A 23913-nucleotide genomic window follows, 5' to 3' on the forward strand; every position below is an offset into this window, starting at 1 on the left:
GTTGGGAAAAACCACAGGTGGACATGATGGCGTCCCGCCTCAACAAAAAGTTAAAAAGATATTGCGCCAGGTCAAGGGACCCTCAGGCGATAGCTGTGGACGCTCTAGTGACACCGTGGGTGTACCAGTCGGTTTATGTGTTCCCTCCTCTGCCTCTCATACCAAAGGTATTGAGAATAATAAGAAAGCGAGGAGTAAACACCATTCTCGTGGTTCCGGATTGGCCAAGACGAGCGTGGTACCTGGAACTTCAAGAGATGCTCTCAGAGGACCCGTGGCCTCTACCGCTCAGACAGGACCTGCTACAACAGGGGCCCTGTCTGTTCCAAGACTTACCGCGGCTGCGTTTGACGGCATGGCGGTTGAACACCGGATCCTAAAGGAAAAGGGTATTCCGGAAGAAGTCATTCCTACGCTTATTAAGGCCAGGAAAGATGTTACGGCAAAGCATTATCACCGCATATGGCGGAAATATGTTGCATGGTGCGAGGCCAAAAAGGCCCCAACAGAGGAATTTCAACTAGGTCGATTTCTGCATTTCCTGCAAGCCGGAGTGAATATGGGCCTAAAACTAGGCTCCATTAAAGTACAGATCTCGGCTCTGTCGATTTTCTTTCAAAAAGAACTAGCTTCAGTACCTGAAGTTCAGACATTTTGTGAAAGGAGTGCTGCATATTCAGCCCCCATTTGTGCCTCCTGTGGCACCTTGGGATCTCAACGTGATGTTGAGTTTCTTAAAATCACATTGGTTTGAGCCACTAAAAACCGTGGATCTGAAATATCTCACGTGGAAAGTGGTCATGTTATTGGCCTTGGCTTCAGCCAGGCGAGTGTCAGAATTGGCGGCTTTATCATGTAAAAGCCCTTATCTGATTTTCCATATGGATAGGGCAGAATTGAGGACTCGTCCCCAGTTTCTCCCTAAGGTGGTGTCAGCGTTTCACCTGAACCAGCCTATTGTGGTGCCTGCGGCTACTAAGGATTTGGAGGACTCCAAGTTGCTAGACGTTGTCAGGGCCCTGAAAATATATGTTTCCAGGACGGCTGGAGTCAGAAAATCTGACTCGCTGTTTATCCTGTATGCACCCAACAAGCTGGGTGCTCCTGCTTCTAAGCAGTCTATTGCTCGCTGGATTTGTAGTACAATTCAGCTTGCACATTCTGTGGCAGGCATGCCACAGCCAAAATCTGTAAATGCCCATTCCACAAGGAAGGTGGGCTCATCTTGGGCGGCTGCCCGAGGCGTCTCGGCTTTACAACTTTGCCGAGCAGCTACTTGGTCAGGGGCAAACACATTTGCAAAATTCTACAAATTTGATACCCTGGCTGAGGAGGACCTGGAGTTCTCTCATTCGGTGCTACAGAGTCATCCGCACTCTCACGCCCGTTTGGGAGCTTTGGTATAATCCCCATGGTCCTTACGGAGTTCCCAGCATCCACTAGGACGTTAGAGAAAATAAGAATTTACTCACCGGTAATTCTATTTCTCGTAGTCCGTAGTGGATGCTGGGCGCCCATCCCAAGTGCGGATTGTCTGCAATACTTGTGAATAGTTATTGTTAACTAAAGGGTTATTGTTGAGCCATCTGTTGAGAGGCTCAGTTGTTTTTCATACTGTCAAACTGGATATAGTATCATGAGTTGTACGGTGTGATTGGTGTGGCTGGTAAGAGTCTTACCCGGGATTCTAAATCCTTCCTTATTATGTCTGCTCGTCCGGGCACGGTGTCCTAACTGAGGCTTGGAGGAGGGTCATAGTGGGAGGAGCCAGTGCACACCAGGTAGTCCTAAATCTTTCTAGAGTGCCCAGCCTCCTTCGAAGCCCGCTATTCCCCATGGTCCTTACGGAGTTCCCAGCATCCACTACGGACTACGAGAAATAGAATTACCGGTGAGTAAATTCTTATTTTTCCAACAACAAAAATCTGATGTCATCGCACTACAAGAAACCCATTTCTCCTCTGCTTACCCTCCCTTTTTAAAAACAGCAACTTCCCTGTAGGATAATTTGCAAACGGCCCGTTCAAACGCAATGGGGTGGCTATCCTGTTTAGCAAACATGTTTCCTTTGTCCTCCATTCTCAGATCTCGGACAAAAATGGCCGATACCTGATTTTAACGGGCCTCCTTGTCGATAAACCAGCTACACTAGTTTGCCTATATGCCCCCAACTCTAACCAAGTACCGTTTTTACGTAAACTTTTCCTCACGATACGTAAATCGCTTAAAGGCTCTCTGGTCATATTGGGTGATCATAACTTAGTTTTAGACCCGAAATTAGATAAATCTCGCTATCCCTCTCATCCCATCTGCCCAATCCGGGCCCTCCCTAGCCTTCCGCAGTTTGCTCACAGAATTTGATCTATACGATATATGGAGAACCCGTAATCCCACGGGACGGAAATATACATTCCATTCCTCGGTTCACAACTCCTATTCCAGAATAGATCTGATTCTGTGTGACAAATGGTCTCTACAGAGAACTAGGGATATAGATATCCTTCCAATCACCTGGTCTGATCATGCCCCAGTCCTCTGGAAATGGAACTTTCATGACACCCAGCACCCTTTATGACAGTGGCGCCTCTACCCTTACCTCCTGAATAACCGTTTGTCCAAGAAACTTCTCCTTGACTCCATAAACTCCTATCTAGCTACTAATTCCCCTCTAGACACCTCTACTGTGAACCACTGGTGCGCCTTTAAAGCAGTTACTCGTGGCGCGGCTATCCAGGCTGGTGCCACCCTCAAAAAACAAGCCCTCCAATTGCAGTCGAAACAACTAGAAGATGAACTGATTGCTCTCGAAGCAGAGAATATAGCTAATCCCTCCAGACTTCTTAAAAAAGAAATATCTAATGTACGTAGCCGTCTCCAACAACTGCTGCTTGCTCGTACAGAAGCGGCATTGCATAGGATGAGGCAAAAATTTGATCTCCTAGGTAACAAATCTGGTAGACTGCTAGCCCGCAAACTACGAGCCCAACAAGCTAGAAACAAAATTAAATTTCTCTACTCCCCCTCAAAACAAAAAGTCTTAAACCCTAAGGACATAACAAACCTCTTTGCACAATACTATGCCAAACTCTACAACTTGCTGGATGACTCCTCAACTCCCCAACCCACTCCTCTCTCTATTTCTTCTTTCTTTTCTAGATGATCTTCCCTTTCCCACTCTTACCCAGGAGCAGTTGTCATCACTTAATGCCCCTTGGTCCCCTGCTGAAATCTCTAAAGCTATTAAAACCTCTCCCCGAAATAAGGCCCCTGGCGGGTTTATTGCTGATTTCTATATTGCTTTCCACGATATTCTTACCCCCCATTTGACTGCCCTATTCAACGCGTTCTCGAGTCTAGGCACCCTCCCACCAGAACTGTTGAAAGCACGTATAGTCACCATCCCCAAGCCTGGCAAAGACCTGGCTTACGTACACAACTATCGTCCTATAGCACTGCTCAATTGTGACATTAAGCTATATGCCAAGCTGATTGCGACACGCGTTAACCAATTCCTTCCACTGCTGGTGCACCCGGACCAAACTGGTTTTGTGCCTGGGAGACAAGCGTCAGATAATACGCGCAGGGTCTTTAATTTGATTGACTCACTCTCAAATGACCAAGGCCTTCTCTTTCTGTCCTTAGACGCCAAGAAGGCCTTCGATAGACTGAACTGGACGTATATGCGTGAAGTTCTTCGTTTTGGCTTTAGAGATCGTATCTTGACTTCTGTTTTGGCGCTATATAGCTCCCCCACGGCCCGGGTGCTCAGCAATGGATTCCTCTCCGACTCCTTTCCAATCACCAATGGTACTAGACAAGGGTGTCCCCTCTCTCCCCTAATATTTGTCCTCTCAATTGAACCTCTAGTCATCTCAACCCGGAATAATCCCCATTTTCCAGCATTGCAATTTGGATCTTCCCGACACAAACTAAGTCTCTTTGCGGATGATGTTCTCCTGTTTATTTCTGATCCCATCCACACTCTTCCTCTCTTACACTCTACTTTAGATGCATATAGCCAGGCTTCTTATTATAACCTCAACACCACTAAGACAGACGCCTTACCCATCAACCTTTCCCACTCCTTGCCAGCCCTCCAATCATCTTACCCCTATAAAAAATATACTCACCTAACCCCGGACCCTGCCCTCGCGTTATTACATATTGTTCCCTCGTCGGTCCCCCCATCTAGCAGATATGTACTAGGTCATATTTTAATTGCCGCTCGCTCTAACTTGGCCCAACTCTGGAAACAACCTGCGCCCCCTACTTTACTAAAGGTAATCCACAAAACGAATCACCACTTTCTTATGGAAACTGAATATTTCCCCCCTCCCGACAGTTTACCCTCTCCAAGAAAAAATTGGTCTCTGTGGCAGCAGTTTGTTACGGCTGGCGAGGGCTCCCATTACTTTCGCAACCCCTCTCCAAGCGACCCTCCTCAGACTAGTTTAATTGAACAACCGGACAGTGAGTAAAGAGTTGCTGTACCAGCTTACTGAGATTCCTCCTCCAATTATTCCAGCCAACAATATCTCCTATAAATGTATCGATGGGCCCTCTGCACATTCCTACATACCTTCCTCCTTTTTCTTTCTCTTCAATAGCCTCTATTCACTATGTTGGATTCTAGGTTTCTCTTTGTAACGCTATTGGTTCTCTCTCCCTCCTCGTACTATCGCTTTAGGATCTCTAGTATTACATCTATAACTGTTGGGCGTATTCTGTCCCTCTATTTCTCGAGAAGGTTCACTTGATTCCTCTCTAGCCCGTGAGAGTACAAGCACTCTGGATTTACTGGATGCTCCCTACCCTCCCCCCTCCTGTACCCCTCCGTTTGATTTATGTTTTATTGTATACCTATATACCATGTTGTATGATGTACTACTCATCCCCTCTTTCCTTTTCTGTACCCCATAAAAATTTATATTTTTTCTCAATAAAATTCTTGAAGTTAAAAAAAAAAAGGAATCAACATGGATTTGTGAAGGACAGATCATGTCAGACCAACTTACTTGCCTTTTATGAAACCATAAGTGCGAACCTTGATCAGGGTAAGGAGGGGGATGTAATCTTTTTAGACTTTGCCAAAGCTTTCGACACAGTACCACACATGCGACTTATCTACAAGCTACAAGAAATGGGGCTAGGGAGCACAATATGCACTTGGGTCAGAAATTGGTTAGATAATAGGGAGCAGCGCGTTGTGGTCAATGGATCATTTTCAAATTGGACTGAAGTGCTAAGTGGTGTGCCACAAGGGTCTGTACCAGGACCACTATTGTTCACGACCTGTCAGAAGGTCTATGGAGCATGGTGTCAATTTTTGCAGACAATACCAAATTGTGTAAGGTTATAAATACGGAGGGGGATGCTGAGTCTTCAGAACGACTTGGTTAAACTAGAAGCATGGGCAGCCAAATCGAGAATGAGCGTCAACACAGACAAGTGTAAAGTAATGCACTGTGGTAGCAAGAACAAAAATAACACATACATACTAAATGGGGTAATATTAGGGGATTCTGTACTGGAAAAAGACTTAGGTGTTCACATAGATAGCAAACTAAGCAGTAGTACCCAAAGTAGGATTGCAGCAAAGAAAGCTAAAAAGATATTAGCATGTATAAAACGGGAAATTGATGCAAGGAACGAGAGTATTATACTCCCATTATATAAATCACTAGTGAGGCCACATCTTGAATACTGTGTACAATTTTGGGCACCATACTACAAAAAGGATATCCTGGAACTAGAAAAGGTTCAGAGGCGGGCGACCAAACTAATTAAGGGCATGGAGACTCTGGAATACGAGGAAAGGCTTGCTAGGCTAGGCATGTTTACACTGGAAAAGAGGAGACTAAGAGGGGACATGATCAATATCTACAAATATATAAGGGGACAATACACAGAGCTTGCGCGGGACCTGTTTTTGGTAAGATCAGCACAGAGGACACATGGACACTTTCTTAGGTTAGAGGAGAGAAGATTACGCACAAAGCGGGGAAATGTTTTTTTCACAGTAAGGACAATACGTGTTTGGAATTCCCTGCCTGGGAGTTATAATGGCGGACTCGGTCAACACCTTTAAGAATGGGTTGGATAAATTCCTAATGGATAAGTATATCCAGGGTTATGGGCCCTCATTCCGAGTTGTTCGCTCTGTATTTTTCATCGCATCGCAGTGAAAATCCGCTTAGTACGCATGCGCAATGTTCGCACTGCGACTGCGCCAAGTAACTTTACTATGAAGAAAGTATTTTTACTCACGGCTTTTTCTTCGCTCCGGCGATCGTAATGTGATTGACAGGAAATGGGTGTTACTGGGCGGAAACACGGCGTTTCAGGGGCGTGTGGCTGAAAACGCTACCGTTTCCGGAAAAAACGCAGGAGTGGCCGGGGAAACGGTGGGAGTGCCTGGGCGAACGCTGGGTGTGTTTGTGACGTCAACCAGGAACGACAAGCACTGAACTGATCGCACAGGCAGAGTAAGTCTGGAGCTACTCTGAAACTGCTAAGTAGTTAGTAATCGCAATATTGCGAATACATCGGTCGCAATTTTAAGAAGCTAAGATTCACTCCCAGTAGGCGGCGGCTTAGCGTGTGTAACTCTGCTAAATTCGCCTTGCGACCGATCAACTCGGAATGAGGGCCATGGTGCGTAGTCACGCACTATAGTTATTAAAAAAAAGGAATAAACACAACGGCTGACATCAGCATCAGACAAAATTTAGTTAAAAAATAATACTGCACAGGAAACCACAAATAGGTTGAACTCGATGGACAAATTGTCTTTTCGCTTACGTCCTAGAGGATGATGGGGTCCATATTAGTACCATGGGGTATAGAAGGGTCCACCAGGAGCCATTGGCACTTTAAAAGTTTAATAGAGTGGGCTGGCTCCTCCCTCTATGCCTCTCCTACCAGACTCAGTTTAGAAAATGTACCCAAAGGAGCCGGTCACAGCTAGGGGAGCTCTACAGAGCTTTCTTAGTAGAAGTTTTTCTTAGAGTTTTTATTTTACAAGGAGGCTGCTGGCAACAGTCTACCTGCATCGAGGGACTGAGGGGGGAGCAGTGTCTTCCCTGCGGGGTCTGAGCCACTGTCTCCGCTGACTGGACTCTGAGCTCCAGAGGGGATAGATCGCTGCCAGCCGCAGGGGAACGCTCACCCCAGCAGCATGCCGCCACCCCCTTGCAGATCTGAAGTGTGACGAGTGAATCACCCCCCCCCCCTAACAAGCAGGGGGGTCGGTGTGAAGATGGCGGCTACAGGGTATGAGCGCAGTATTAACTGTGCTCCCAGATGGCTCAGCGTTACCTAGGTGTGACGCTGTGAGGGGCACCCTGAGCCAGCGCCTGACCCTACACTGACCATTACAGCCTGTTGGGGTCTGCGGAACTCAGCCAGCACACACAACCTCAAGCCAGTATAATCTATGAAGAGCGGGAAGACAGCGCCATTAAGGGGGCGGAGCTTCTCAGAGCGGACCCAGCAGCGTTTCAGTGCCATTTTCCTGCCTGCAGTCGGATGCAAGTGGAAGAGCAGTCCCTCCAGTGCAACTCCAGCTATCTGTACAGTACAAGCGGGTTGTAGAAGGGAGGGGAGGCTGTGTAAGACTGTTTCACCTTTCAAGGGACACAGTCAGCGTTGGTTTAGGGTCTCCCTATACCTGTAATAGCGCTGTGTGTGGGTTGGCTCCAATCTCTGTGTCTCTTTGCCATTCTTGGGGGGGGGGGGGGGGAACTCTGTCTGCCCAGTACCCTGTTTGTATGTGGGGTGAGTGGTGTCTAGAGACTCTGTTTCATATGCTGCAGAGGATTTATCTTCTCAGGAAGATCCCATCCCATGTAATCAGGATTGCACTGCTGTAGCACAGATCCCAGCTAGAGAACCGGAGTGGTTAGCCTCTCTTAGCGGGACTATTTCTCAGATTTCTGAAAGGCTTACAAGAACTGAGCATGCAACTCAGGTATTGCAATCCTCTATGGTGGTATAGTCTGATACTGCTCCCTCGGGGTCCCCTGCTGTTCATTCTCACAAACGTGCGCTTCCCAAGATTATGCAGGATGACACGGACACAGATTCTGACACTGCAAACGGTGACGGGGATGTGTCATGGGGGACGGCATCACTGGCTAAGGGGGTGCAGTTGATGATTGAGGCCATACGGGATTTGTTACGTATTTCGGACACTCCTCCTGAGCAGGTAGAGGAGGCCTTTTTCTTTTTCATCCACTAGGGGTCACTGGAGTACTATTGGGATATGGACGGCTTTAGCAAGAACAGGGCACTGAATATTTAAATTTAGAACTCCCCTCCATATCCCAGAGTACCTCAATGTTTTTTACTGAGCCGAACAGGAGCTATAGAGTGGTTGACAATGGAGAATTACATATAACATAACGGACAACAATAAAGTTGACACATAACGTTACTGACAAACAGTTGACACCATAACCGATAGAACTTTGAACCAGTCGGTGAGAATGTGTTACCATAACATCCCCTGAACTTACCACAAACCAGGTAAAACTGCTCTGGGTGGGCGTCCAGTGCCCCCTATGGATTCAAAGAAAAGGATTTACCTGGTAAGTACCAAAATCCTATTTTCTTTATCATCCACTAGGGGTCACTGGAGTACTCTTGGGACTTACCAAAGCTTCCCACATGGGCGGGAGACTTTGGCACCTGTAACACTAGGCGGCCAAAGCTAGATGCTGATGGCGCAAACGTATCAAACTTGTAAAAACGCACAAACGTGTGCACTGATGACCATGTAGCCGCACGGCAAAGCTGCGTCGTAGAAGCCCCACGACCAGCTGCCCATGAATTTCCCACAGAACGTGTGGAATGAGCTGCTACTGATGTAGGCGGCTGTAACCTAGCATGAAGGTAAGCCTGACGTATGGTCAGTTTAATCCATCTGGATAAGGTCTGCTTAGAAGCTGGCCAACCCATCTTGGCAGCATCATAGAGAACAAACAACGTATCCGTCTTACGAAATGTAGATGTTCGGGATACATTAACGCGTACCACATCCAAATTTCCGGAATCTTCTGTTAACACAGGAACTACTATTGGTTGATTGATGTGAAAAGATGACACTACCTTTGGCAAGAAAGCGGGTTTCGTCCGAAGTTCTGCTCTGTCATCAGGAAACACCAAATACAGTGGCTTGCATGACAAGGCACCCACATCTGAAACACGCCTTGCCGAAGCTACGGCTAGGAGAAAAATTGTTTTCCAAGTGAGAAACTCAATATCCACTTATTGTAAGCGTTCAAAATATGAAGACTGTAAGAAATCTAAAACCAGATTCAAGTCCCATGGTGCTGTAGGTGGAATGAATGGAGGCTGTACTCTGAGGAAACCTTGCAGAAAGGTGTACAGACGGCAATAGAGCCAATCGTCTTTGAAAGTAAATTGACAAAGCAGATACCTGCACCGTTAGTGTAGATAAACGCAGTCCTCCATCTAACCCCGTCTGTAGAAATAACAAAAAAGACGGGATAACTTGAAAGATGATGTCGGAAACTTCCGAGCTTCACACCAACCTATATAGGCACGCCAAATTCTGTAATAATGAGCTGCCGTAACTGGCTTCCTAGCTCGTAACATGGTTGGTATAACCGATTCTGGAATGCCCTCTCTTCTTACGAGGGCGGTCTCAACAGCCACCCCGTCAAACGCAGCAGCGCTAAATCGGGGTAAAAGAACGGACCCTGTTATAGCAGGTCCGGACGTAGCGGGAGCGGCCAAGGATTGTCTGTGAGTAATCCGCGGAGATCTGAGAACCAAGCTCTCCGAGGCCAATGAGGCGCCACTAGTATGACTGTTCTATTACTGCACAGCCATTGTCACCTCTAGTAATCCCACATGATCTCTCAGTGTTACCTAAATGTATGCACAGGCGATGTTATATTACTGCACAGCCCATGTCAACTCTAGTAATCCCACATGATCTCAGTGTTGCCTAAATGTATGCACAGGTGATGTTATATTACTGCACAGCCCATGTCAGCTCTAGTAATCCCACATGATCTCTCAGTGTTGCCTAAATGTATGCACAGGCGATGTTATATTACTGCACAGCCCATGTCACCTCTAGTAATACCACATGATCTCTCAGTGTTACCTAAATGTATGCACAGGCGATGTTATATTACTGCACAGCCCATGTCACCTCTAGTAATCCCACATGATCTCTCAGTGTTACCTACATGTATGCACAGGCGATGTTATATTACTGCACAGCCCATGTCACCTCTAGTAATCCCATATGATCTCTCAGTGTTACCTAAATGTATGCACAGGCGATGTTATATTACTGCACAGCCAATGTCACTTCTAGTAATCCCACATGATCTCTGTTACCTAAATGTATGCACAGGCGATGTTATATTACTGCACAGCCCATGTCACCTCTATTAATCCCACATGATCTCAGTGTTACCTAAATGTATGCACAGGCGATGTTATATTACTGCACAGCCCATGTCACCTCTAGTAATCCCACATGATCTCTGTGTTACCTAAATGTATGCACAGGCGATGTTATATTACTGCACAGCCCATGTCACCTCTAGTAATCCCACATGATCTCTCAGTGTTACCTAAATGTATGCACAGGCGATGTTATATTACTGCACAGCCCATGTCACCTCTAGTAATCCCACATGATCTCAGTATTACCTACATGTATACACAGGCGATGTTATATTACTGCACAGCCCATGTCACCTCTAGTAATCCCACATGATCTCAGTATTACCTAAATGTATGCACAGGAGATGTTATATTACTGCACAGCCCGTGTCACCTCTAGTAATCTGTTATGCACACCAGTGCCTGCAGGAATGTACTGGTGTCTGAACTGTTATGCACACCAGTGCCTGCAGGAATGTACTGGTGTCTGAACTGTTATGCACACCAGTGCCTGCAGGAATGTACTGGTGTCTGAACGGATAGGGATGCAAAACAAATGAACTCACAGACAGACTGGTGAATATGACATTACGTACACAGAAGGTGATAGGGTAACAAAATAAACACAAAGTGAACAGAGAAGCCCAGAGGCTAAGAAACTGGGTGTCTCCCTATTATTAGGAATGCTCAGATGAAAAAAGCAAGATGTTGTGTTTTAATACCCGAAGAGAACCTGAAATGCTGTTGCTAAGGGCAACAGCAAAACCCTAAAGGGTTACCAACGGGTGTGGCAGTAAACTCCTTGGTCAGAGATGGAATGATAGACACAAGGAGAGTCTCCACAATCCTAATCCTCACTTGCAGTGCACAGGTTCAGCTTACTGCCACTAAACTGAATACCTGAACACCTTGCACAGTGAGACAGGATTTAGGCAGGCAGTCTGAGAATACAGCCGCAAACCTGCTAAGTTCAGAGTAGCAAAAGAACCCCAGCAGGTTAAACGACTGACTCCAGTCTTACTGCTAGGTCTGGATTGGCAGAGTGTAGTACCAAATCCCCAGGCCTATTTGCAGTAAGCAACAACAAATACAAAGCTACACAGTACTGGCTAACTTTCAGGAACTGACTAACCAACAAAGATTCAGCAGCATCTGCTTAACCTGAGAAGAGGCCTTATAAAGCAGGTGCTGTCCACGCCCCACTCAGACCTCACAGACTGTGAGCACAAAAACCAGCACCGGATCCCCTGCCGTGCACAGAGCCTGTAACCACTGCACAGCAAAAGACCCGAACCGGAGTATCAGCTGCGCTCAGGTTACTCCGCTAGCACTTGTCTCCCGGTTGCCATGACGACGTGGCAGCACAGGGCAGGAGACCCTAACATAATCCCACATGATCTCAGTGTTACCTAAATGTATGCACAGGCAATGTTATATTACTGCACAGCCCATGTCACCTCTAGTAATCCCACATGATCTCTGTGTTACCTACATGTATGCACAGGCGATGTTATATTACTGCACAGCCCATGTCACCTCTAGTAATCCCACATGATCTCAGTGTTACCTAAATGTATGCACAGGAGATGTTATATTACTGCACAGCCCATGTCACCTCTAGTAACCCCACATGATCTCAGTGTTACCTAAATGTATGCGCAGGCGATGTTATATTACTGCACATCCCATGTCACCTCTAGTAATCCCACATGATCTCTCAGTGCTACCTAAATGTATGCACAGGCGATGTTATATTACTGCACAGCCCGTGTCATCTCCAGTAATCCCACATGATCTCTCAGTGTTACCTAAAATGTATGCACAGGCAATGTTATATTACTGCACAGCCTATGTCACCTCTAGTAATCCCACATGATCTCAGTGTTACCTAAATGTATGCACAGGCGATGTTATATTACTGCACAGCCCATGTCACCTCTAGTAATCCCAAATGATCTCAGTGTTACCTAAATTTATGCACAGGCGATGTTATATTACTGCACAGCCCATGTCACCTCTAGTAATGCCACATGATCTCTGTGTTACCTAAATGTATGCACAGGCGATGTTATATTACTGCACTGCCCGTGTCACCTCTAGTAATCCCACATGATCTCTCAGTGTTACCTAAATGTATGCACAGGCGATGTTATATTACTGCACAGTCCATGTCACCTCTAGTAATCCCACATGATCTCTGTGTTACCTAAATGTATGCACAGGCAATGTTATATTACTACACAGCCCATGTCACCTCTAGTAATCCCACATGATCTCAGTATTACCTAAATGTATGCACAGGCGATGTTATATTACTGCACAGACCATGTCACCTCTAGTAATCCCACATGATCTCTCAGTTTTACCTAAATGTATGCACAGGCGATGTTATATTACTGCACAGCCCATGTCACCTCTAGTAATCCCACATGATCTCAGTGTTTCCTACATGTATGCACAGGCGATGTTATATTACTGCACAGCCCATGTCACCTCTAGTAATCCCACATGATCTCTCAGTGTTACCTAAATGTATGCACAGGAGATGTTATATTACTGCACAGCCCATGTCACCTCTAGTAATCCCACATGATCTCTGTGTTACCTCAATGTATGCACAGGCGATGTTATATTACTGCACAGCCCATGTCACCTCTAGTAATCCCACATGATCTCAGTGTTACCTAAATGTATGCACAGGCAATGTTATATTACTGCACAGCCCTTGTCACCTCTAGTCATCCCACATGATCTCAGTGTTACCTAAATGTATGCACAGGCGATATTATATTACTGCACAGCCCATGTCACCTCTAGTAATCCCACATGATCTCTCAGTGTTACCTAAATGTATGCACAGGCGATGTTATATTACTGCACAGCCCATGTCACCTCTAGTAATCCCATATGATCTCAGTGTTACCTAAATGTATGCACAGGCGATGTCATATTACTACACAGCCCATGTCACCTCTAGTAATCCCACATGATCTCTCAGTGTTACCTACATGTATGCACAGGCGATGTTATATTACTGCACAGCCCATGTCACCTCTAGTAATCCCACATGATCTCAGTGTTACCTAAATGTATGCACAGGAGATGTTATATTACTGCACAGCCCATGTCACCTCTAGTAATCCCACATGATCTCAGTGTTACCTAAATGTATGCACAGGAGATGTTCTATTACTGCACAGCCCATGTCACCTCTAGTAATCCCACATGTTCTCTCAGTGTTCGTAACACTCCTGTCCAAGCTTCCTAGTATTCTTTTAAAGATAAACATAAAAGCAATGCCAGAAATACAGTACTGGATAAAATGTCTGTTACAGAATTATATATTGTACCATGTAACACCCTGGGTCTTGTCTACTCATTTTATAGTAGTGATGAGCGGATTTGGTTTTACTCTGTTCTCAAAATGCATCTTATTGGCTCACGGCTGTCACGTGTTTTGGATAGCCAATAAGATGCCGTTTTGAAAACCGAGTAAAACCGAATCCGCTCATCACTATTTTATAGTAATTTTCCAGTTTTGATCATAATCTTTACAAGATTTTAATTGTTTTATGAAAATTCACATTTCCAAAATGTATTTTATTTCCAGCAGATGGACACACAAGCAGGAACATCTCAGAAGGACATCTAATGTTATCCCCGGATTGTGACATAAAAGATAATGACAGTAGACAGGATTCTCCAGGAGATAACCCCATTACCCCAATTATACATCCAGCTCTATCAGCTGATCCCTCTGATCCTGGGAAATGTTCTCCTGATCACTCTGATATTGGTGCATCTGTTACAGCTCTGACAGTAGATACAGTGTTTTCCTGTTCTATAGATGCACCATGTTTTACACAGAACACAAAGCTTATTGCACATCAGCCAGCTAAGGTAGGTGAGATGCAATTTCCATGTTCTGAGTGTGGAAAAGGTTTTTCACACAAGTCATATCTTGTTATACATGAGAGAAGTCACACCGGAGAGAAGCCATTTTCATGTTCTGAGTGTGGGAAATGTTTTACACGGAAATCACATCTTGTTCAACATGAGACAAGTCACACCGGAGAGAAGCCATTTACATGTTCTGAGTGTGGGAAATGTTTTACACGGAAATCACATCTTGTTCAACATGAGACAAGTCACACCGGAGAGAAGCCATTTTCATGTTCTGAGTGTGGGAAATGTTTTACACGGAAATCACAACTTGTTCAACATGAGAGAAGTCACACCGGAGAGAAGCCATTTTCATGTTCTGAGTGTGGGATATGTTTTACACGGAAATCACATCTTGTTCAACATGAGATAAGTCACACCGGAGAGAAGCCATTTTCATGTTCTGAGTGTGGAAAACGTTTTTCACACAAGTCATGTCTTGTTATACATGAGAGAAATCACATCGGAGAGGGGACATTTTCATGTTCTGAGTGTGGGAAATGTTTTGCACAGAAATCAACTCTTGTTAGACATGAGAGAAGTCACACCGGAGAGAAGCCATTTACATGTTCTGAGTGTGGGAAATGTTTTTCACTGAAATCGAATCTTGTTATACATGAGAGAAGTCACACCGGAGAGAAGCCATTTTCATGTTCTGAGTGTGGAAAAGGTTTTTCACACAAGTCATATCTTGTTATACATGAGAGAAGTCACACCGGAGAGAAGCCATTTTCATGTTCTGAGTGTGGAAAAGGTTTTTCACACAAGTCCTGTCTTGTTAGACATGAGAGAAGTCACACAAGTGAGAAGCCATTTTCATGTTCTGAGTGTAGGAAAGGTTTTACACGGAAATCACATCTTGTTAGACATGAGAGAACTCATAGAGGTGTGAAGTCATTTGCATGCTCTGAGTGATTAATAAATCAGCTCTTGTTGGACACAGTAGACATCACACAGGTGGGGAACCATTTTAATCTGCTGGAGCAGGGGTTCTCAAACTCGGTCCTCAGGGGCCCACATAGTGCATGTTTTGCAGGTCTCCTCACAGAATCACAAGTGAAATAATTAGCTCCACCTGTGGACCTTTTAAAATGTTTCAGTGAGTAGTTAATACACCTGTGTACTTGCTGGGTTACCTGCAAAACATGCACTGTGTGCGCCCCTGAGAACCGAGTTTGAGAACTCCTGTGCTGGAGTATATTCATCTTCACCATTTTCCTGCATTGTTCCTTCAGGTTTTATCCTATGTCCTGTGTTTTTTTTTTTTTTTTTTTCAATATACATGCTGCTATTGGGTGAAATAATAAGACATCATGTCCTCCTTTACCTCTGCTATACAGATATACAGTCTTTGCTCCGGGTACTGAAAACAATACCAATACTAAATGTCTAGCTGAGCTCCAGGTGTGGGTGATGCCAGTTGGCCATGATACCATGTCCTAGTGAAACAGGTCCATATCCTAATGCACGCCAACTCGCCTGTCTTCTGATTACTTCCTCCCACTCCTATCCAAGATTTCTCTGACGTCCTAAGTGGATGCTGGGACTCCGTAAGGACCATGGGGAATAGCGGCTCCGCAGGAGACTGGGCACAACTAAAGAAAGCTTTAGGACTACCTGGTGTGCACTGGCTCCTCCCACTATGACCCTCCTCCAGACCTCAGTTAGAATCTTGTGCCCGGCTGAGCTGGATGCACACTAGGGGCTCTCCTGAGCTCCTAGAAAAGAAAGTATTATTTTAGGTTTTTTATTTTCAGTGAGATCTGCTGGCAACAGACTCACTGCCACGAGGGACTAAGGGGAGAAGAAGCGAACCTACCTGCTTGCAGCTAGCTTGGGCTTCTTAGGCTACTGGACACCATTAGCTCCAGAGGGATCAAACACAGGGCCCGACCTCGATCTGCTGAGGACTTAAGTGCTGGAGTCTGGCTATGTTCCTCAGATGAGGATCTGATTGTGGCTGATACCGGATGTCTAAGTGTCACTCCACCATCCAGGACACAAAGGTTCCACACAAACTCTGAACCCCTAAGTGTAGGTCTGGTCGGCAAAGCAGCAGTCTTACCATTTGTTGCTGAGTTTCTACATTATTATTATCCTTTATTTATATGGCGCCACAAGGGTTCCGCAGCACCCAATTACAGAGTACATGTGCACGTAATCAAAACAGGAAAACAGTGACTTACAGATGAAGGCAATAAAGGACAAGTACAGGGTAACTAAGCATAACTACACCAGTAAATGACATAGAGATAAGTTCCAAGGTGACCAAAAAACTGCGGTATTTTGGCAGTTGAGGATTATTAAAGTAAGAAAAGGATAAGCACATGAGGGAAGAGGGCCCTGCTCGTGAGAGCTTACATTCTAAGGGGAGGGGTAGACAGACAGGGGTGACACAGATGGGGTACATAGAGAGCGTGGAACACAGGGTTAGGATGAGAGTTGGCTGGGTTTGGTGAAGAAGTGGGTCTTAAGAGCCCGTTTGAAGTTTTGTAGAGAGGTGGAGAGTCTGAGGGGGAGAGGTAAAGAATTCCAGAGAAAGGGAGCAGCACATGAAAAAATAAGATTTTACCACTATTCACCCTCGCAGATCAACACCTCAACCCTGGCACACCAAATGCACCATATATCTACAGAAATGCTCACGTACTGCCGAGCGACACTGGAGGAAATCACGCTCTAAAGCAGACTTCCTCCATTTCAAATTCATGCTGTCATCCTTCAGTGCTGCCCTTTCCCTTGCTAAACAATCATACTTCAAAATCCTCATCTCTACCCACTCTTCCAACCCCCGGCACCTCTTTGCCACTGTTAACTCCCTCCTCTGCCCACCACCACCTCCTCTCCCTTCCTCATTGTCTGCTCTTGACTTTGCCACTTATTTCACATCCAAGATTGACTCCATACGTCAGGACATCACATCCCACCAGTCCAGCAACCAGCCACCACCCATCCTTTGCCACCCCTCCCTTACCCCCTTACCAACTCTGATATCTTTCTCACTTGTATCTGGTGAGGAAGTCATGGCCCTCATACACTCCTCCCCCCCCCCCACAACCTCCCCACTCGACCCTATCCCCTCCCACCTCCTTCGCTACATGTCTCCTTCTGCCTGTTCCCATCTTGCCCACCTTCTCAATCTCTCCCTCTCATCAGGCACTGTCCCCTCTGCCTTCAAGCATGCTCTTGTCTCCCCTATTCTTAAAAAACCTACCCTTGATCCTAACACTCTCTCCAACTATCGACCCATCTCTCTCCTCCCCTTTGCCTCCAAACTTCTTGAGCGTATTGTCTATAATCGCCTTACTGCCTTTCTTTCCTCTCACTCACTGCTTGACCCATACCAGTCTGGTTTTTGCTCTCTCCACTCCACTGAAACTGCCCTCACAAAAGTCTGCAATGACCTCCATGCCGCCAAATCTAAGGGCCACTACTCTCTGCTTATTCTTCTTGACCTCTCTGCTGCTTTTGAGACTGTGGACCACCCTCTTCTTCTGCAAATCCTTCACTCTCTTGGTCTACGCAATACTGCCCTCTCCTGGCTGTCCTCATACCTCTCTGATCATTCCTTCTCTGTCTCCTCTCATGATGCTACCTCACCCCCACTTCCACTAACTGTTGGTGTCCCCCAAGGTTCTGTTCTTGGTCCTCTCCTTTTCTCTCTCTATACGTCCTCTTTAGGTGAACTCATTAGTTCTTTTAATTTCCAGTATCACCTCTATGCTGATGACACTCAAATCTACCTCTCCTCCCCTGATCTCTCCACGGCTCTCCTCACTCGTGCCTCTAACTGTCTTTCTGCTATCTCTTCCTGGATGTCCCAGCGCTTTCTTAAACTCAATATGTCTAAGACTGAGCTGATCATCTTCCCACCCTCCCGCACAACCTCACCTTCCACAATCTCATTATCCATTGATGGCACGACTATCTCCTCTAGCCCCCAAGTACGCTGTCTTGGTGTAATCCTTGACTCCTCCCTCTCCTTCAAACCACACATTCAGCACCTCTCACAAACCTGTCATTTTCATCTCAAAAACATTTCCAGGATCAGACCTTTTCTCACCCAGGATGCCACTAAGATCATTATTCACTCACTGATTATTTCCAGACTGGACTACTGTAATCTCCTCCTAACTGGCCTCCCTGACAATTACCTCTCTCCACTCCAGTCTATCCTCAATGCTGTTGCCCGGCTCATCTTCCTCACCAAACGCACTACATCCACCTCTCCTCTCCTACAAGCCCTTCACTGGCTTCCCTTCCCCTTCCGAATCCAATTCAAACTTCTCACCCTCACTTACAAAGCTCTCACCCAATCTTCTCCCATTTACATCTCTGACCTTATCTCCCTTTACTCTCCCACCCGTCCTCTTCGCTCTGCTAATGCACGCTGACTCTCCTGCCTATGGATTACTTCCTCCCACTCCTACCTCCAAGATTTTTCACGTGCTGCTCCCTTCCTTTGGAATTCTTTACCTCTCCCCCTCAGACTCTCCACCTCTCTACAAAACTTCAAACGGGCTCTCAAGACCCACTTCTTTACCAAACCCAGCCAACTCTCATCCTAACCCTGTGTTCCACGCTCTCTATGTACCCCATCTGTGTCACCCCTGTCTGTCTACCCTTCCCCTTAGAATGTAAGCTCTCACAAGTAGGGCCCTCTTCCCTCATGTGCTTATCCTTTTCTTACTTTAATAATCCTCAACTGCCCAAATACTGCAGTTTTTTGGTCACCTTGGAACTTATCTCTATGCTGTTTACTGGTGTAGTTATGCTTAGTTACCCTGTACTTGTCCAAATTGTTTTAAACTGTAAGTCAATGTTTTGATTATGTGCATATGTACTCTGTAATTGGGCGCTGCGGAACCCTTGTGGCCCCATATAAATAAATGATAATAATAATAATAATTAAAAAAATGTATAAGTAACATTATTACTGGTGAGAATGACAGGTGTCCGATCTAGTTACACCATACGTTACATATACAGAAGGGGAAATATATAATAACATTATTACTGGTGAGAATGACAGGAGTCAGATCTAGTTACACCATACGTCACATATACAGAAGGGGAAATGTATTAGTATCATTATTACTGGTGAGAATGACAGAAGTCAGATCTAGTTACACCATACGTCACATATACAGAAGGGGAAATGTATTAGTATCATTATTACTGGTGAGAATGACAGAAGTCAGATCTAGTTACACCATACGTCACATATACAGAAGGGGAAATGTATAAGTAACATTATTACTGGTGAGAATGACAGAAGTCAGATCTAGTTACACCATACGTTCTATATACAGAAGGGAAAAATGTATAAATAACATTATTACTGGTGAGAATGACAGGAGTCAGATCTAATTACACCATACATTACATATACAGAAGGGGAAATGTATAAGTAACATTATTACTGGTGAGAATGACAGAAGTCAGATCTAGTTACACCATACGTTCTATATACAGAAGGGAAAATGTATAAATAACATTATTACTGGTGAGAATGACAGGAGTCAGATCTAATTACACCATACGTTACATATACAGAAGGGGAAATGTATAAGTAACATTATTACTGGTGAGAGTGACAGAAGTCAGATCTAGTTACACCATACGTCACATATACAGAAGGGGAAATGTATTAGTATCATTATTACTGGTGAGAATGACAGAAGTCAGATCTAGTTACACCATACGTCACATATACAGAAGGGGAAATGTATAAGTAACATTATTACTGGTGAGAATGACAGAAGTCAGATCTAGTTACACCATACGTTCTATATACAGAAGGGAAAATGTATAAATAACATTATTACTGGTGAGAATGACAGGAGTCAGATCTAATTACACTATACATTACATATACAGAAGGGGAAATGTATAAGTAACATTATTACTGGTGAGAATGACAGGAGTCAGATCTAGTTACACCATACGTTACATATACAGAAGGGGAAATGTATAAGTAACATTATTACTGGTGAGAATGACAGAAGTCAGATCTAGTTACACCATACGTCACATATACAGAAGGGGAAATGTATAAGTAACATTATTACTGGTGAGAATGACAGAAGTCAGATCTAGTTACACCATACGTTCTATATACAGAAGGGAAAATGTATAAATAACATTATTACTGGTGAGAATGACAGGAGTCAGATCTAATTACACCATACGTTACATATACAGAAGGGGAAATGTATAAGTAACATTATTACTGGTGAGAGTGACAGGAGTCATATCTAGTTACACCATACATTACATATACAGAAGGGGAAATGTATAAGTAACATTATTACTGGTGAGAGTGACAGGAGTCATATCTAGTTACACCATACGTTACATATACAGAAGGGGAAATGTATAAGTAACATTATTACTGGTGAGAATGACAGGAGTCAGATCTAGTTACACCATACGTTACATATACAGAAGGGGAAATGTATAAGTAACATTATTACTGGTGAGACTAACAGGAGTCAGATCTAGTTACACCATACGTTACATATACAGAAGGGGAAATGTATAAGTAACATTATTACTGGTGAGACTAACAGGAGTCAGATCTAGTTACACCATACGTTACATATACAGAAGGGGAAATGTATAAGTAACATTATTACTGGTGAGAATGACAGGAGTCAGATCTAGTTACACCATACGTTACATATACAGAAGGGGAAATCTATAAGTAACATTATTACCAGTGAGAGTGACAGAAGTCAGATCTAGTTACACCATACGTTACATATACAGAAGGGGAAATGTATAAGTAACATTATTACTGGTGAGAGTGACAGGAGTCATACCTAGTTACACCATACGTTACATATACAGAAGGGGAAATCTATAAGTAACATTATTACCAGTGAGAGTGACAGAAGTCAGATCTAGTTGCACCATACGTTACATATACTGAAGTGGAAATGTATAAGTAACATTATTACCAGTGAGAATGACAGGTGTCAGATCTAGTTACACCATACGTTACATATACAGAAGGGGAAATGTATAAGTAACATTATTACTGGTGAGAATTACAGGAGTCAGATCTAGTTACACCATATATTACATATACAGAAGGGGAAATGTATAAGTAACATTATTCCTGGTGAGAATGACAGGAGTCAGATCTAGTTACACCATACGTTACATATACTGAAGGGGAAATGTATAAGTAACATTATTACTGGTGAGAATGACAGAAGTCAGATCTAGTTACACCATACGTTACATATACAGAAGGGGAAATGTATAAGTAACATTATTACTGGTGAGAATGACAGGAGTCAGATCTAGTTACACCATACGTTACATATACAGAAGGGGAAATGTATAAGTAACATTATTACTGGTGAGAATGACAGGAGTCAGATCTAGTTACACCATACGGTACATATACAGAAGATGAAAAGTATAAGTAACATTATTACTGGTGAGAATGACAGGAGTCAGATCTAGTTACACCATACGTTCCATAGACAGAAGGGGAAATGTATAAGTAACATTACTGGTGAGAATGACAGGAGTCAGATCTAGTTACACCATACGTTACATATACAGAAGGGGAAATGTATAAGTAACATTATTACCGGTGCGAATGACGAGTCAGATCTAGTTACACCATACGTTACATATACTGAAGGGGAAATGTATAAGTAACATTACTGGTGAGAATGACAGGAGTCAGATCTAGTTACACCATATGTTCCATATACAGAAGGGGAAATGTGTAAGTAACATTATTATGGGTGAGAATGACAGAAGTGAGATCTAGTTACACCATACACTCCATATACAGAAGGGGAAATGTATAAGTAACATTATTACTGATGAGAATGACAGGAGTCAGATCTAGTTACACCATACGTTTCATATACAGAAGGGGAAATGTATAAGTAACATTACTGGTGAGAATGACAGTAGTCAGATGTAGTTACACTATACGTTACATATACAGAAAAGGAAATGTATAAGTATCATTACTGGTGGGAATGACAGGAGTCAGATCTAGTTACACTATACGTTACATATACAGAAGGGGAAATGTATAAGTATCATTACTGATGAGAATGACAGGAGTCAGATCTAGTTACATCATACGTCACATATACAGAAGGGGAAATGTATAAGTAACAATATTCCTGGTGAGAATGACAGGAGTCAGATCTAGTTACACCATACGTTACATATACAGAAGGGGAAATGTATAAGTAACATTATTACTGGTGAGAATGACAGGAGTCAGATCTAGTTACACCATACGTTTCATATACAGAAGGGGAAATGTATAAGTAACATTATTACCAGTGAGAATGACAGGAGTCAGATCTAGTTTACACCATATATTCCATATGTAGAGGGGGAAATGTATAAGTAACATTATTACCGGTGAGAATGACAGCAGTCAAATCTAGTTACACCATACATTATATATACAGAAAGGGAAATGTATAAGTAACAGGGGGGCAGATGTATTAACTTGGAGAAGGCATAAGGAAGTGATAAACCAGTGATATGTGTAAGGTGATAAAGGCACCAGCCAATCGGCTCCAATATGTAAATTAACAGTTAGGATCTGATTGGCTGGTGCCTTTATCACATTGCACATATCACTGGTTTATCACTTCCTAATGCCTTCTCCAGGTTAATACATCTGCCTCATTATTACCAGCGAGACTGACAGGAGTCAGATCTAGTTACACCATACGTTACATATACAGAAGGGGATATGTATAAGTAACATTATTACTGGTTAGAATGACAGGAGTCAGATCTAGTTACACCATACGTTACATGTACAGAAGGGGAAATGTATAAGTAACATTATTACTGGTGAGAATGACAGGAGTCTGATCTAGTTACACCATGCGTTACATATACAGAAGGGGAAATGTATAAGTAACATTATTACTGGTGAGAATGAAAGGAGTCAGATATAGTTACACCATAAGTTACATATACAGAAGGGGAAATGTATAAGTAACATTATTACTGGTGAGAATGACAGGAGTCAGATCTAGTTACACCATATATTCCATATACAGAAGGGGAAATGTATAAGTAACAATATTCCTGGTGAGAATGACAGGAGTCAGATCTAGTTACACCATACGTTACATATACAGAAGGGGAAATGTATAAGTAACATTATTACTGGTGAGAATGACAGGAGTCAGATCTAGTTACACCATACGTTACATGTACAGAAGGGGAAATGTATAAGTAACATTATTACTGGTGAGAATGAAAGGAGTCAGATATAGTTACACCATAAGTTACATATACAGAAGGGGAAATGTATAAGTAACATTATTACTGGTGAGAATGACAGGAGTCAGATCTAGTTACATCATACGTTCCATATACAGAAGGGGAAATGTATAAGTAACATTACTGGTGAGAATGACAGTAGTCAGATGTAGTTACACTATACGTTACATATACAGAAAAGGAAATGTATAAGTATCATTACTGGTGGGAATGACAGGAGTCAGATCTAGTTACATCATACGTCACATATACAGAAGG

The 23913-nt window shown here is 43.8% G+C and overlaps 1 protein-coding gene across 1 annotated transcript in view; it reads left to right on the top strand.

Moving 5' to 3' along the window:
• Window positions 1-15871, top strand: part of LOC134983774 (zinc finger protein ZFP2-like) — a 41954-nt gene extending 26083 nt beyond the window's left edge. The window contains exon 5 of the mRNA XM_063949411.1: window positions 14036-15871. Within this exon, the coding sequence (XP_063805481.1) occupies window positions 14036-15282 (1247 nt within the window). The 3' untranslated portion in view covers window positions 15283-15871. The remainder of the gene's footprint in view (window positions 1-14035) is intronic.
• The last annotated feature ends 8042 nt before the right edge of the window (window positions 15872-23913 follow it).

The sequence above is a fragment of the Pseudophryne corroboree genome, assembly GCF_028390025.1.
Source record: "Pseudophryne corroboree isolate aPseCor3 chromosome 3 unlocalized genomic scaffold, aPseCor3.hap2 SUPER_3_unloc_24, whole genome shotgun sequence".
Taxonomy (NCBI): Eukaryota; Metazoa; Chordata; class Amphibia; order Anura; family Myobatrachidae; genus Pseudophryne; species Pseudophryne corroboree.